The sequence below is a fragment of the Sinocyclocheilus anshuiensis genome, unplaced genomic scaffold, assembly GCF_001515605.1.
Source record: "Sinocyclocheilus anshuiensis isolate Anshui unplaced genomic scaffold, SAMN03320099.WGS_v1.1 scaffold453, whole genome shotgun sequence".
Taxonomy (NCBI): Eukaryota; Metazoa; Chordata; class Actinopteri; order Cypriniformes; family Cyprinidae; genus Sinocyclocheilus; species Sinocyclocheilus anshuiensis.
Window position 1 is genome coordinate 1,468,904 of NW_015537979.1, and position 15,009 is coordinate 1,483,912.

A 15,009-nucleotide genomic window follows, 5' to 3' on the forward strand; every position below is an offset into this window, starting at 1 on the left:
ATATATATATATATATATATTCTTTGAAAACCAACATACATTGGCAAATCCAATTACTGGTAAATTTGACATTTTAGATCCTATAAATGACTGTGGGAAAATCTGAATATTAGCTATAAATTATAATTACATAAACATTTCATTTTTAAAATGTTTTAAATATAAATGTTATATTTACAAATATGATTAAAAATGTAATTTCTAACGCAAAACTCAAGTGAAATTTATTATTTGTTTAACTAAACTAATAAACACTATTCCTGAGTACAGCTGATGACTCAGCACTGCTGTAATATTGTGATCAGCCTTTATTTACCCTCCCTGCAGAAGTCTTTCCCTCATAGTGAGGAAGTCCATGGGGGTTTTGATCATGCGCCGGTAGCCAGGCACCAGGCGGGGATTGACCGGCTCCAGAAAAGGCCAGGCGTCTGAGTGAGCCTCCATTTCCATCAGAATGATCCTACAGCACATCAAACAGCTCGCTAATTATTCCATGACAGCCAATAATTATTCCACGTAGTGAATTCATTTCGACTCTGGTCAGAGATGCACCAACAAATTAGTTTTCAAATCACGATGACAACAGATGTTTATAAATAATAATAATAAATGTTTAATTAAAGTTAGATTTCTTTTAAATTCTATTCTTTAAATTTGTAGTTTTATTTTTTATGTGGCACTCCTAGTATTTTGTAAATGCTGTTCTTCACAGGCCTGCAGACTCACTCGCAGTAGGTGAGGTCAGGCTGGTTTCGTGTGGCCATCCGTCTGCGTTTGGAGGGCGAGATGCTCGTCCCGCTCGAGGAAGCTGCAGCGTCTTTTTGTCGTGTGGTCATGCCTCGTCTGTACCCATCATCCTCGTCTGAACTATCCTCTGCAAATCGCCGTTTCCGCACATTCGATCTCTTCCGTGATGAACGCTGTGATCTTGGAGCTTCACCATTTTCCTGCAAAATTCTGTTTCTTATTTTTCTTATAATGTTTGAATTGTATATTTTTTCTTTGCCTACGCTTATAATATGAATCAGATGGGGCAAAAGCTGGATACTTAAATTTTTGTTAGTAAAATTTGAAACCTCTTGGTCACATTACCTTGGCAACGCAGGTGGGACAGAACCAGTCGCCTTCTGGCACCTGCATGACCTTTGGCCTCAGACAGAACATGTGACAGCCACAATCACAGCCGTCACACAAGAGCAGGTACTCATCATCATCGCCCTTACGGCAGATCTGACATGTCTGTGGACACATGAACAACAGTTTATACAAAACTAGGGTCCTATGATTTCCGCATTACGGAAAATGTGGACAGAATTGCAAAATCCAGTCATAAAAATGGAATTTACTGTATAACGTGGAATGTCACAGAATTTGTCAAATTTTGGATGAATAAACCAAAAGCAGGTTAGTACACTTAAATCAAATCTTGATATGGACTACAGCCTATGAATATTAAACCACAAAAACACTGCTATTGAAATATGAATCCTGCATGTTCTGCGTGTCTCTGTGTGAATGAAAGACGCAGACGTGTGGTTTCGTTCACTACACACACACGTGACACTCGCGGTGTTTCAGCGTCTGTCTCTCAATATATGAGACCATCAACTTCATCTCCAGAGCTGCTCTGAGAGTCACTTCACGAACATTTAACCGAAAAACTATCAAACTTAAAGGTCTTCATGGCAACCCATCAAAAAAAAGTTTGGTTTAACTTGAAGAAATTGTGACAAATATATTACTATTGTACAATAGAATGTACATCTCAATGTAATAATAATAATAATGATGATAAAATTATTACAATTTAATTGTTTTAAAAATAATTGCACAATTTCTGATCCATGTCTTATTTTTAGCAGTAAACCTTTGTTTTTCAGCACTTTGTCTGCCAAAAGCGTTTTTAATTTTCATTTGACGAAAAAATTAATTAATTAGTTGTAAGCCGTCATTTGATTATCAGAAAAAATTAAATACACAACACAATTTCTGGGGAAAAAAAAAAAACATTTCATAGGGCATTTCATTTTATAGAAAAAATGAAAATGGAAAACAGAGATTTTGGTAAAAATAAAACACACAAAAAAAAGAAAAAACATCTCACACAGCCCTAAAAATTTTTCGTTAAACTTTTAATAACTTAGACACCTATTTTAGTGATATCTGTCAAGTATGTATATAAGAAATTATATATAATATATATAACGCTGGAACAGACTCCGAGGCTGAGTGAATGTGTGTATGCTCTCACCACTTTGATGACGGATCTTTCCCAGGCGATGGCTTTCTCCAGCTGCAGCAGACAGAGAGAGAGTTGAGACGCACTGCGGCAGCGGTCCAGGGCCTGCCGCCACGTCTTCAACCTGGGTGTGATCTCACTTTCCAAGCTACAAAGACACACAAACGCATGATTGATATGCACATATAATGTACTGTAGAATTTGGAACAATGATTTGCTTTTGATGAAGGCTGAAAAATATGATCACTTTGGGTAAACAATCTCCAAAGCATCATCTTTTTAAAGACCCTTCACTCTGACCCACCTCACAGCATCTAGTGGGACCTCCTCCCCGCCGGGCGGAGGGGTGAGAGGCGCTAAGCGCACCACCTCGGACAGATTCCACAGCGGCTCCTTCAGATAGCGCCGCTCGATGTTCCGCTCCAGATTAGTCAAGCGGAGAACGGCCAGGTCCAGGGGGTTGCTGGGAGCTCGCAGGAGGTCGGACCATTCCTTCTTGGTCTTGACCATCCAGTCATCCTTGGGGTCAATCTCGTGCTCGTAATACTGCAGGTCATCCCGCGTGGAGTCCGCCTCGGGAGGGGTATACATCTGAAACCAGGACAAAATGTGAATATTACAACAAATTTGATGTCGAAACCTAGGGTAAATTATAATAAAAACATAATAAATCTAATCTCTCTCTCTCTCTGTATTAGGGATGTGCATCTCCATAGCTGATGCATAGCCAACGAAATGATACAATAAAGATACATATGAAGCAGCTACCGATGCGATACGATACGACTCACCCCTAATTAAGATGAAGTGCGATCCAATTTCAATTCGATTCAACACAATGCAACACGATGCAATGGAAAAAAAATATGATGCCATGCAATTCAATATGGTACAGATAGAATCCTCAGACTCCGTAGTGTTGTGATACATCATATTCACGCAGCAGCGGTGACGAGAGAATGCTCTCGAGAAGCAGTTTATAGAGGAGAAATCAATCTACATATAAAATATTGGTCACAAATGATTGGTCACTTTCTAAATAATAAAAGTATAGCGCATCTACTGATAATTATATATAAATAAATCGGTTTTTACCGATGGAAATATGTGATACAAATGCCAACTTGTATCCGATGCACACTTTTAAATCGATGCATCAATGTGAATCTGTGAATCTTACTATCCCTAATATATATATATATATATATATATATATATATATGTCAGGGGCGTTTCCTCCGAAGATGCAAGGGAGGCAGTGCCTACTTTACCCTAATATTTAAATTTAAATAAAGTTTAATTAATCTGCAATAATGAATAATGAAATAAAATAATGAAATGTATTAATACGGGTTTAAATGTTAATTACTATAACTATTTATTCATTTGAATAAATATTAATAATTTAAATAAATATATTTAATCTCATTATTTTGATATACATTTTTTCATAACTAATAATTTATTGAATGCATTTAATTACATCTTTATTATTATGTATTTTTTTATAACTTATTATATTATAAATAATTTATTTTCTGTATAGTGAGGACAGAAAACCAGGGGAAATGGCATCAGGAAGTGATGCCAGACATAGTCGTGAATAAACCGCAATGCTGACAATTTACTGAAACTCTTTGTTTATATGGGATATGTTTTTGCTCTCATCTGTGAAAAATTACTGAACCTTATGAATAAAGGAATATCAAAATCATGAGGAGTACAATATTCACTATATATATATATATATACACAGAGAGAAAGAGAGAGAATAATTAAGACTAAATAAATTCAGACAAAAATCACATAGCTGCGAATAAACCACAACTCTGACAATTTACTTTTAATTTAAGCACTCTGAGCAATTCGTCAGGTTGCGTCATACTCATCAAGAGTAATTCACTGAGCAGTTTCCTCTATTAATGGACTCATAACAGAGCACTTGAGTGTGTGCTTTTCACTACCTGGAATTGAGAGCATGATGATTCCTGACTAGCCTCATTGTCACTCTCTGCATTGGGAATGGAGACCTGGAAAAGATGATTGTGGACATGGTGATAAAGTGAGTGTGCCTGTGTGCTGCAAATCTAGCATAAACAAACAGTGCCACCCTGTGGTCACTAATGGAGCAAGACCTTAACCCACAGGTCTTCAACCCTGCTCCTGGGCACCCACGGTCCTGCAAAGATTATTTTCAACCTGCTTCAAGCAATCTTGAGGAGCTTGATGAGCAGCTTCAGATGTGTTTGATTAGGGTTGTAGCTAAACTCTGCAGGACAGTGGGTCCCCAGGAAAAGGCCTGAAGTCCTCTGCCTTATGGCGCTTTTCCACTGCGTGGTACGACTCGGCTCGGTATACTGTGATTATTTCAAGGTTTTCTTTACCTTGAGCTGAAGGTCTGCACCGACTACTCTCTGCTCCAGATCTTCCACCCACTGGAGAACACTGATGTCTAAATGCAGGACTCTCTCCTGCTCACTCCACGCCTGTTTAGACGCCTCCAGCAGGGCATCGCCATCCTCCACTGTCATCTGGAAGATGGGATCTGTGAGGAAACAATGGAAAAGAATGCATTAAACATGCTGCCATCAACCAAAGCCTGGAGTCACACTCTGTATGTGCTGCTGCTCCTCACCGGTGACGAGCCGCGTGCAGACCTCAGACAGATACTCCCTGTGTTTGGTGAGGTGTTTGTGGAGCACTTTCTCGCGAATGCCTCGTGGATGGAGGGCACTCACAATGGCTGTCAGCTCCTCCGGTTCTCTGATCCACCACCAGCCCTTCACCATTTCTGTAAGACAGAAAGACAGTAAGCCAATTAATGCTGCTCTGCTGGAAACCAAGAGTTTTAGTATGTCATTCAAGATACACAAATAACATTTTTCTTGGTGAGTAGACAATATTTAACTATGTAAAAGTAATGAATATTATATAATAAATATTTTTCAAATTTCTCTGCATTGTACCAATAGAGTATATTATTAAATTATAAAATTAATATAATTATTAGCTTCCCTCACAAACTCCCAAAGGTTCACAAAACCAGTTTGGGAAACTCTGGGTTGGATTAAGTTGCCTTGGTGACATACAGTATTTAAACTAAACATAATAAACATCCATCCAAGGACAATTCCCAGGCTCAGTATTTCAGAGAAAACTAAATGGTCAAGTTGACAAGGCTTAGAAAAACTTTTAAAGTAATCTATGAATGCAAGATGGCCAAAAACACATTTCATCCTTATTGTCAAGTCCAGCATGACTCCTGTAACATCACGGCACTCACCTAATGGAATAGGCTTCACCACAAGCTGAGTGAAGTATTTCAGTTCCACCTCTTGGAAGAGATTGGAGGGAGGTCTGCCACGCCTCTTCGCCGCACTGGATCGAGAGAGAGCCCGGGACGTCCCGCTGCTTCTCCTGCGCCTCCTACCGGCCCTGGGAGCTGGAGTGGAGCACACCTGAGGAAGAGGAAGAGGAGGAGTCTCCGTCTGCATCTGTGGTTGAGGAAAAAGAGGGAAGCGATTAGAAGGAGAAAGGTTCAGCATTCAGAATATTTATAAACTTTCTGACATTATTCAAGGGTGAACCTGTGTTGTCGGAGGCTGAGGAGGAGGAGGAGCGAGCGGGTCACTATCGAGGGGTGCTAGAGTGTCTTCAGTGGGGGATGAAGCAGACGCAGGTGTGTTCTCGCACGGCTGGGAGATCGACGTCTCGTCGCACGGCTCCTTAGGCAACAGATTGAACCACTGGCCTCGTTTCTCTGCCTGCTCCCTCATGCTGTCCTCCGGCTGGCTGTTATCCTCGCCCTGACCGGCTCCAGATGCTGTGATCGGCGCGCTGCCGTCGGCCTCTGCGTGCTGCGGCTGCTCGAGAGGCATCTGGAAAGCGGGCTGAGCAGGATCCTGCACAGGGGAGTTGAGGGCCGAATCCTCAGCTGCTGATCTGCTGCTACGGCGGCGCCGCCGGTTCTTGGCGGTTCGCAGGTGCAGCTCCACTTCGGGTCTGATCTTGCGCGGGCGTCCCCGGCCTCGAGGGCTGCTCATCAGAGAGGCCTCGCCGGGTAGAGGATCCGCCTCTGTGGGGGTAAGCTGGGACGCTCGAGGAGAAGAGGGGAGATGCACGCCGAAAGCCGGAGAAAGGGGAGGCTCAGCTTTAACCTCTGTCTTCACTGGGGTTATGACCTTCACATAAGTCACAGGTTCATCACTGACCGTCACTTCACCCGAGGCTGAACACAAGGAATAAATAACTGGACATTAATATGGGTAACAAGTAGGGCTGCACAATGATGGCTTGCAAATTAAGAAATTCAGACAGCCACAAAGTATTGTAATTTACAATTTTTTGTTTTAATTTTACAGTTGTAATGTAAAAATTCCTTTAATTTATATACATTATTTAATATAACATTATATACAAAATTAAGTAAAAACAAAATATTACTGTAATATTTATTTAGTTTTTTAGTTAATTTTATATTTTATTTAGTTCCACTACAACTAATAATAAATTATTATTATTATTATTATTATTATTATTATTATTATTATTAGATCATCACAAAATTTTTGCCAAACTGTGCAGCCCTACAAGCAAGCACAGCAAACCTGAATATTTTTCATTGCATTAAATATTAATGTGGGTAACAAGTAGAGTTTCATAATTAAGTCTAAAAATGAAGAAATTAATAATATATACAGTAATCAACATTTGAAGTGGATCAAAACCTTTCATCAAAGTTGTCCCAAAACCTAAAACCAAAATGCATTCGTCTTAGGACAACTTTGATGAACTTTTTTGATCCACTTCAAATGTTGACTACTGTAGTTATAAATATACACAGTACACACACATATATATTATGTAAACAAAAACTTTTCTTTTGGATGCGATTAATCACGATTAATCGCTGCCCAGTACTAATATATCACATACAGGTGTGATGTCAAAAAAATGATACAATTTTTTTCTTAAATACTCTTTTACAGTATTTATTTTTATTTTACAGTAAAATAGCAATATTTCTTATTTTGTTTTATAAATGTTGTAAATATGTTTTATTTGGTGGTGCTACTACTACTTTTAATAGTAATATTAATAATTATTATAAATAAGAATAATAACAACAACAACATTTATTATTACTATTTTATAGCCATATTAATTAAATATAATATAATATAATAGCCACTATAATTAATATAAATCATTAAAATGGCTAAATTGTGTAGCAACAAGCACAGAAAACCTGAATTTTTTTCAAACTGCAATTGAGATTAGCAAAAAAAAAATCTAAAAAAAAAAACTTACTTTTGCAGTACTATACATTGAATATATAGTATAGGCGCTCATTTTTGACGTTTTGTCCTGCATATGGTATTATAATAACCCGAATCATTTTGAGAGAAGAATCGCAATTCATGTGTGACTCCACAGCAGATGACAGCCTGATTGTCTATGTGGCATTACATCAAGTACAGACTGTAAGGGGGATCATAAGAGTCACAGCAGGGACAAGGCCTAGATCTCGAAGTGTGCGAGATACCAGACTAACTGCATGCTGGGAGTTTCCACTCACCCAGGATGTCCTCCGCTCCCTCCACGAGGACACATCCCATATAAGGCAGCAGCAAGTACCTGCGGCGGTACCGATCCTGCCCCAGAGACACCGCTCGCATGGAATGAGACGTCTGCTGCAGCTTCTTGCGGAAAAACACTTGACGCTGAGAGACAAACAATAATAATCTGTTACTCAAAATAAAGAGCAGCCAACAGCTTTTACTTTTAGAACTTCAAAAGGTCAAAGGTTTGAAATGAATTTGTTTGTTTCGCATAACTCTAAAAACCTTTTGAAGCTGATTTTCCAATCTGGATTGAATAAAGTGCTATATAAATAAATAAATAAAAAAAAGGCTTATGTTTAAATGCTCAGAATCATTACAGCAGCCAAATAAATAGATATGCATTCATTTCTTTACAAAAATAGATATTGTTTTAACTGACTGGATAATGGAAAAGCAGCGGAAAATTGTGTCTAAACTTTTGACTATTGATGCAATGAATAAAATTAATAACCAAAATCTAAACTTCTAGACTCACTGGAACTAAACATAAACAATTCTCATCTTAAATCAGCTTTTTTGGAGTAAACATCAATTCTATTCTAATCCGTTCTAATATTAATAGATTTTTTAAGTGAATACAAACAAACTTCCTTCAATTGGTGTAACTTCACAATAACATATATGCTCCGACTCATTTTCAAACACGTACAGAACTGTACAGAATGAACAGTGTTATTAAGCCTGTCAGTGTTGATCAAATGTGAGAAATTCTGAACAATCTCCAAAATGTCACTTCAGATGTTTTTGGAGAATCCCTATCTACATCTGTCTATATATTTTACCTTGGTCAGTTTATCAATCTGACGCTCCAGCTCAGCAACACTGCAAGAATTGGGACTCTCAATCTGTGAGAAAACAAAAGCATAAAATATTAACACACAGGTTACAAAACGGTTAAACCAGGTAAACCCTCTGAACAAACCTTTTTAGTTCTTAAAGTAACCCCTGACATTTAATCTAATATTTAGCAACACATTTTCACGTTCACATTTCTCTGGTGTTGGTTAATGGTCAAATGACATTCAGGTGAACAAAATATATATTTTTTCTGTTTTATTCAGAATTTTTTTTATATTTAATTGAATTTTTACATCATTTATGATTGAATTAATTATTAGCTTTTCATTCATTTGCAAACCCCCTGCAGCTCTCTCATGAATCCCTGTTTGGGAAACCCTCAATTGTGGCTCATTTTTGACAGCCTCCTCACATTTGAGGTCAAAGGATTTTTCAGTTAACTCTTGAGGAAGTCGAGATCCAGCCCGTTTCCCTGAACTGATAGCACTCACTCAGGAAATGTTCTTAATTAATTACATCATTTCACAGAGTAGCTGCAGTCAGTACGCTGTTTCTCTTTCATGAACCAATTTTAGCACAAGCGCAGCTTAACTATAGCTTTAAACCACTGACATGCACTGCTCTAAATGAACTGAAATGAAATGAAATGAATCCATAAGCACAGCTCTGGTTTGGCAGGCAGAGGTTCTGTACCTCCGTGTGTTTGGGTTCCTCTTTGGCTTTGCGGCGGCTCCCTCTCTCCAGCACGCAGCTCTCCTCGATGCTCTCCTCCTCAGTCACTCCCACACGAGCACTGCGCCGGCGCTCCTCGAAGCACAGCTCCTCCTCCGGACGGCCCGTCTTACGCATAAGCGCAGCCTTCAGTCTGCTCAGAAACACATTTTTGAGAATGACGAAGCCAATCACAGAAGAGCTGCTTTCACACCTGGTCCAAACCAGATTTCGATTTCACCCTCCTCGCACATGCACGCCTCTTATTTTAGCGTCTGAACCGCAGTATGTTTGTGTCATCAATGTGAGTAACTAGATAGCAATTCAGAAAGAAATTCTAGTGGTCGCCCAATATACAGGTGCATCTCAATAAATTAGAATGTCGTGGAAAAGTTATTTCAGTAATTAAATTTGAAACTTGTCATTTTTCAAGACAAGCCATGATCAGAATTAATGCTGGAGATTTCTTCTAACCGCATAAACTCCGGCGTTCTCGTCCTCCGCTCACGGAATTCATCTGATATGTTGGCTTTGCTATGATAAACACCGGTTGCGCTGCTGTTTTCATGTGGGTGTGTAGTGCTGCTTACACTATTCTTCTTAAATATGCCGGTATTGCCGCCATTCATATAGTTTTAATGATAGCCAACATTACAGCCCCCGTGCAATGCAGCTCGCAGTCACTGAACGTGTATGGGTTGATGAGGTAAAACTCCGGACAAGTTTTTTTGCGTGCACCCATTTTTTACACGTTTTGACTGTCGTACAGTCTGACATTAATGACAACTGAGATCCCACGGTGTGACATGATCATCATGTTCGTACAGTCTGACAAGTACAATCCTAAAGGACTTTTAAAAAAATCGCACAGTGTGAGCCCAGCTTTAGTTGACACCTTGACTCTGTAATCCTAGTAGAGTATCTTTCATAAATAAATAAATATTTTAAAATATATATACATAAAAAGGAAGTAAACACTGTAACGGACAGGGCACTCAGTAATATGGGAAGTTTGTGTGCATTGGGAATCTTTTTTTTTTTTTTTTTAAATAAAGTCTAGGTAACACTCATTTTACATACAGCACACAGTGAAAATGAGATGAATATGATAGTGGGTAGATGAATAAAGTGCAGCATAATTTGAAATCACGAGTTTAAAGTTTGTCGATCGCGCGTCTTAATGAAGCTGAACTCTCCTCCTGTCTGCATTCGATTCACACGGACCGTCACGTGGAGCACACGCGATCATATGCAGGATACAAATGCACACTTTAATTTATGTTTATCTATAATATATATTTATTTACATAAGCTTTATATGTCAGCCATCAGCCACCCTGCTCTCCAAGATATTGGCATCAGCAATCAAAAAAATATCATATCAGTCGGCCACTAGTGAATTCCAAGCAGCATTCTGCATTTTACATAGGGTTGGGTTTGTTTGGGGATTTTCGATACCGGTGCCAAATCGATACTTTTAAAATGGTTCCGGTGCCTAAACGGTGCCTGAACCGATACTTATTAAAATAAATAAATAAAAAATCCCCCAAAAAAATGATGGATTGGCCATTAGAATAGAAATAGAATAGAGAGTGCAAATGTTAGATTGTCAAGTTTTTTAATTAAAAAAAACAAGCAGATAAATTTAGAAGTAGCATTAGAATAGAGAGTGCTAGAGTTAGAGGGTCAAATGAAGATGAAAGATGTGTTTTCAGCCGTTTCTTGAAAATATTAAGGACTCAGCTGCTTGGATTGAGAAGAAGCCACATCAGAGCACAAAAGGAAGCATTTGACTGGTGTTGTGGAGTAAAAAGGTTATAATTTTCTCTTTTGTTGGACAACAGGTTTAGAAATGTGAATACAAGGGAGGTTTAGCTTTAAGCATTTTAATTTAAGCATGTTTAGCTTAGTTAACCGAAGGCTACCTGCTGCCATCAGAGCAAGTGCAATTACTGCATTCATCCGCTCCTCAGATGCTCTCATTTCCCGAGTTGTGCTTTTAAGTCGGAATGTGAAAACAACATGGACACTTGCGTTACTACAAAGTGTGTGATGTGTTGGACAAAAATGTGTTGGATTTGTATTATTAGACCTTTCCGACTTGAGTTCACGTGCATTTTCTCAGTCGGGAAATTTTTTTTCACGTGCGGTGCCGCGATGATGTTTCTTACGTCCGTTTCGGAGAACCAGAGGACAAATATTGCAATCAATCGCTCAGGCATGGCACCGAAATGAAGCACCAAAATCTGCGTTCGGATTCGGTTCTAGTACATACCGGTTACATAGGTACCTGTGCCATATAGGTACCGGGTTTCGGTACCCAACCCTAATTTTACATCTAGATGGTGGGACATTTTGAGTGAACTCATGAACAGAATAGGCTTTTATTGTTGTTTTGTTTGTGATAAATTACACATTTTCATCATGGATTTCACCTCTTTCATAGAAACCAAATTAACCAAACTTTGGTCACACTTTAGTTTGGGGATCAAATGTCACTATTGACTATGACTTTTGCCTCAGTAAACTCCTAATTTGCTGCTTATTAATAGTTAAGTAAAGTAGTTAAGTTTAGGTATTGGATCGGGTTAAGGGATCTAGAATATGGTAATGGAGAATAAGGCATTAATATGTGCTTTATAAGTGCTAGTAAACTGCCAATATGCTAGTAATATGAATGCTAATAAGCAACTAGTTAACAGTGAGAACTGGACCCTAAACTAAAGCGTTACCAAATTTTGAAATCAAACAGACTCTGGTTCACACCATAAGCTGTCACGATAAGAAGCTTACTTGCGTAGTTTGCCTTCTATAATCCACTTGTTTTTCCTGTAGGTTGTCATATTCTCTAGTGTGTTATCAATCTCTCTGCAGAAACAGAACGGTTGGAAAATGAAAATTATGTTTACATATGCAGATCTACAAACCTCTTTTAAATGATGAGGATAATATGATTTGAATTCCTGCTGACCTGGTGATTATGTTGCTGGCGTTGAGTTCCTCCACCAGGAAGGCCAGTATGGAGGCTTTGACGTCGGGTTTGAGGGTCTGGAAGCTCTTTGTACGCAGACTGTTACACACCTCCAACTCAAAGCCATGGGCTTCCAGAAAGATCCGCAGCACCTCGGACACAGTACTGTGGCTCAGCTCCAGATCCACCAGCTTCTCCCCCAGGATCTTCACAGACTGAGACAGGAAAGAGAAACAAACCAACCTTCATTAAATCACTGACCAATCACGTGCCTTAAATTAAGGGCAAAACCCACCCTTCATTATTTCCCACTGAGCATTCACCTGCTTTCCATTAATGTTTCTATTAAAGTATAATACGACTTTAAAATACTTAAGCTTAACATGTTGCGGATGCAGTTTCTTTTAAGGCTAATGTTAGTTTTAAGTAATTTTAACCATGTTCAAAGTTATGTTTCAGATAGCAACGGATGGGTTGTACACTTTTTTGACCCAGCTATAAATAGAAAACAACTCAATACACTGATATCACACAAAAGACAAACCTGGTAATATGAGGGCAGTCCAGGATCATGCAGAGCGGCCTCCACCAGTTTAATGAGCAGATCCAGGAGCTCGCCTTGGCTCTTCTCCATGCCGAGGAGCCCTTCCTGCAGGGTGCTCAGGCTGGGAATATCCTTGGGCACCTGGAGCCCCAGAATCTTTCCGTAACCATGCAGGAACTCAACCAACCTTAAACAATTGGAGAAGGCCAAACCCGAAAGCACCAGTCCTGGTATCCGTGACAATTGTAGGAGGGGCTACAGAGGGAGAGCGAGACAACTCAATGAGTAATTGAATAAAAACCATCCCAGATATGACACCACACACATAATTGCCAAACATTCAGCGACACACTCAGAAGAAACAGTAGTAGACTAGTTTAAGCTCCTCAAATGAAAGTAGTATCAACATATGTATTATGGTGTGTGTGGAGTGAGAGGAGCGGGAGAAGCAAAGTGGGCATTTTCAAGTCATACCCATGAGACCCGGACTACATGCTCACACAAGAGATTGTGGGATTGACGGGATCAGAGAAAGCATCAAGACTGTCCAAAATGTGAGAAATGCTCTACTTTTAAAATTGTGTGGGAGTTTCTAGAGAATTCTTCAAATTCGAAAAATCTTCCATCTGCGTAATTACCGTCAAGCTGTGACAAGCAAAAAGCAACATTTTTGAAGCCTTAGTTTCCATTTCTCAAGCATTACGCTAGTAAGACTATATATATATATATATATATATATTCACTATTAACTAAGAGTTTCTCCTCAATAAACTCCTAATTTGCTGCTTGTTAATAGCAGCAAATAACTATTAACAAGCAAATAATAATAGCAGCAAATAACTAAGGTAGTTAAGTTTACGTATTGGATCGGGTTAAGAGGTCTAGAATATGGTCATGCAGAATAAGGCATTAATATGTACTTTATAAGTGCTAATAAACTGCCAATATGCTAGTAATATGAATGCTAATAAGCAACTAGTTAACAGTGAGAGTTGGACCTTAAAATAAATCGCGAATTTCAGGATGAATCTACTGCACTTGTGTCGAGCACCAATAAATGTAGTATACTTTGAAAATTCCAGTGTTTTTTTTTTTTTAAGTGTTCAGCTGTAGGCACACGCTAAGCATTTCAAATCAAAACTGAAGCATACTTTAGTCTTTAGTGCCCTTCAGACCCTTAGGTTGTAATCGTGTCACACAACATCTCTTTTAGTGTGGAAAGACAAATCACATGATTCTGTAATGTATCAAGTTACTCTGGTCAGGTCACTATGCTAAACTCTGGCAGTCATTGCTTGGGTGAATAACACTGTCTTGGTGATCTGGTACTTTAACTGGAAAAATGAACCCAAGAAAGTAGAAAGTATCAAAGTGGCTTCCAAAGCAAACTTTGGAATTGTGAGGAATCTCGTGTTTTACGTGTGAATCCCTCAGCACAACACGCTCACCGTGTGGTCGGGGAGACACATGTCCTCTGCAGGCTTCTTCATCTCCTCTAAGATCATCTGCTGTCTCTTCCTCTCCTCCATTCGTCTCTGAGCCTGCGCCCTCCGCTCCGCCTGCCTCTTTGCTGCCAGTGCAGCCTGCGCTTCGGCCTCCGCTTGAGCCTGGGCTTTGGCCAGAGCCTTGGCTTTGCTGCGGGCCCGGGCCACTTTCTTGATGGGACTGGCCGTCTCCAGGTCCAACGCTTCTGCTTCTGCTGCTGGTGGTACTGCGACCTTCTTCCTGCGGCCAGGCTTCTTGGGCCCCTCTGCGGCTGAGAGCGGGCTTTCAGATGACTGGGTCTGAGTCTGAGACTGAGACTGGTCTTCATCATCCTGCTCTTTGGCTTTCTCCAACTGCACAAACACAACAGAAAACACAATTAGAGCTCAGAGAACTGGGATTTACAGCTATGAAACTAAAATGTTGTAGTCAAATAAATGGGAGGAGTAGAGTGGACCCATGACTAACATTTTTCTGACTGATGTGTATATCAGGGTTCTCACACCGTCAGACCATTTTGATGACGTTTCCACTTATCTTTTGACTCCAAGGATCCCCACTGACAAAGACAATATTTAAATGCCCCCCAAAATATTTCTGATACTTCTGCTATAATGACAGTGGTGCTCATTTTTA

At 39.4% G+C, this 15,009-nt stretch overlaps 1 protein-coding gene across 2 annotated transcripts in view; it reads right to left on the reverse strand.

The window, feature by feature from the left end:
• The window catches only part of LOC107673266 (bromodomain adjacent to zinc finger domain protein 2A-like), a 31,860-nt gene that overhangs the window by 1,134 nt on the left and 15,717 nt on the right, over positions 1–15,009 (reverse strand). For both annotated transcript variants that reach the window (XM_016466794.1, XM_016466784.1), the window contains exons 13-29: positions 14,337–14,726; positions 12,889–13,143; positions 12,345–12,559; positions 12,167–12,241; positions 9,356–9,527; positions 8,647–8,709; positions 7,819–7,963; positions 5,828–6,468; positions 5,524–5,734; positions 4,876–5,031; positions 4,625–4,785; positions 4,205–4,270; positions 2,545–2,831; positions 2,252–2,387; positions 1,093–1,239; positions 727–947; positions 317–460 (exon numbers count right to left, since the gene is read on the reverse strand). In XM_016466794.1, coding sequence (XP_016322280.1) covers positions 317–460; positions 727–947; positions 1,093–1,239; positions 2,252–2,387; positions 2,545–2,831; positions 4,205–4,270; positions 4,625–4,785; positions 4,876–5,031; positions 5,524–5,734; positions 5,828–6,468; positions 7,819–7,963; positions 8,647–8,709; positions 9,356–9,527; positions 12,167–12,241; positions 12,345–12,559; positions 12,889–13,143; positions 14,337–14,726 — 3,485 coding nt within the window. The remainder of the gene's footprint in view (positions 1–316; positions 461–726; positions 948–1,092; positions 1,240–2,251; positions 2,388–2,544; positions 2,832–4,204; positions 4,271–4,624; positions 4,786–4,875; positions 5,032–5,523; positions 5,735–5,827; positions 6,469–7,818; positions 7,964–8,646; positions 8,710–9,355; positions 9,528–12,166; positions 12,242–12,344; positions 12,560–12,888; positions 13,144–14,336; positions 14,727–15,009) is intronic.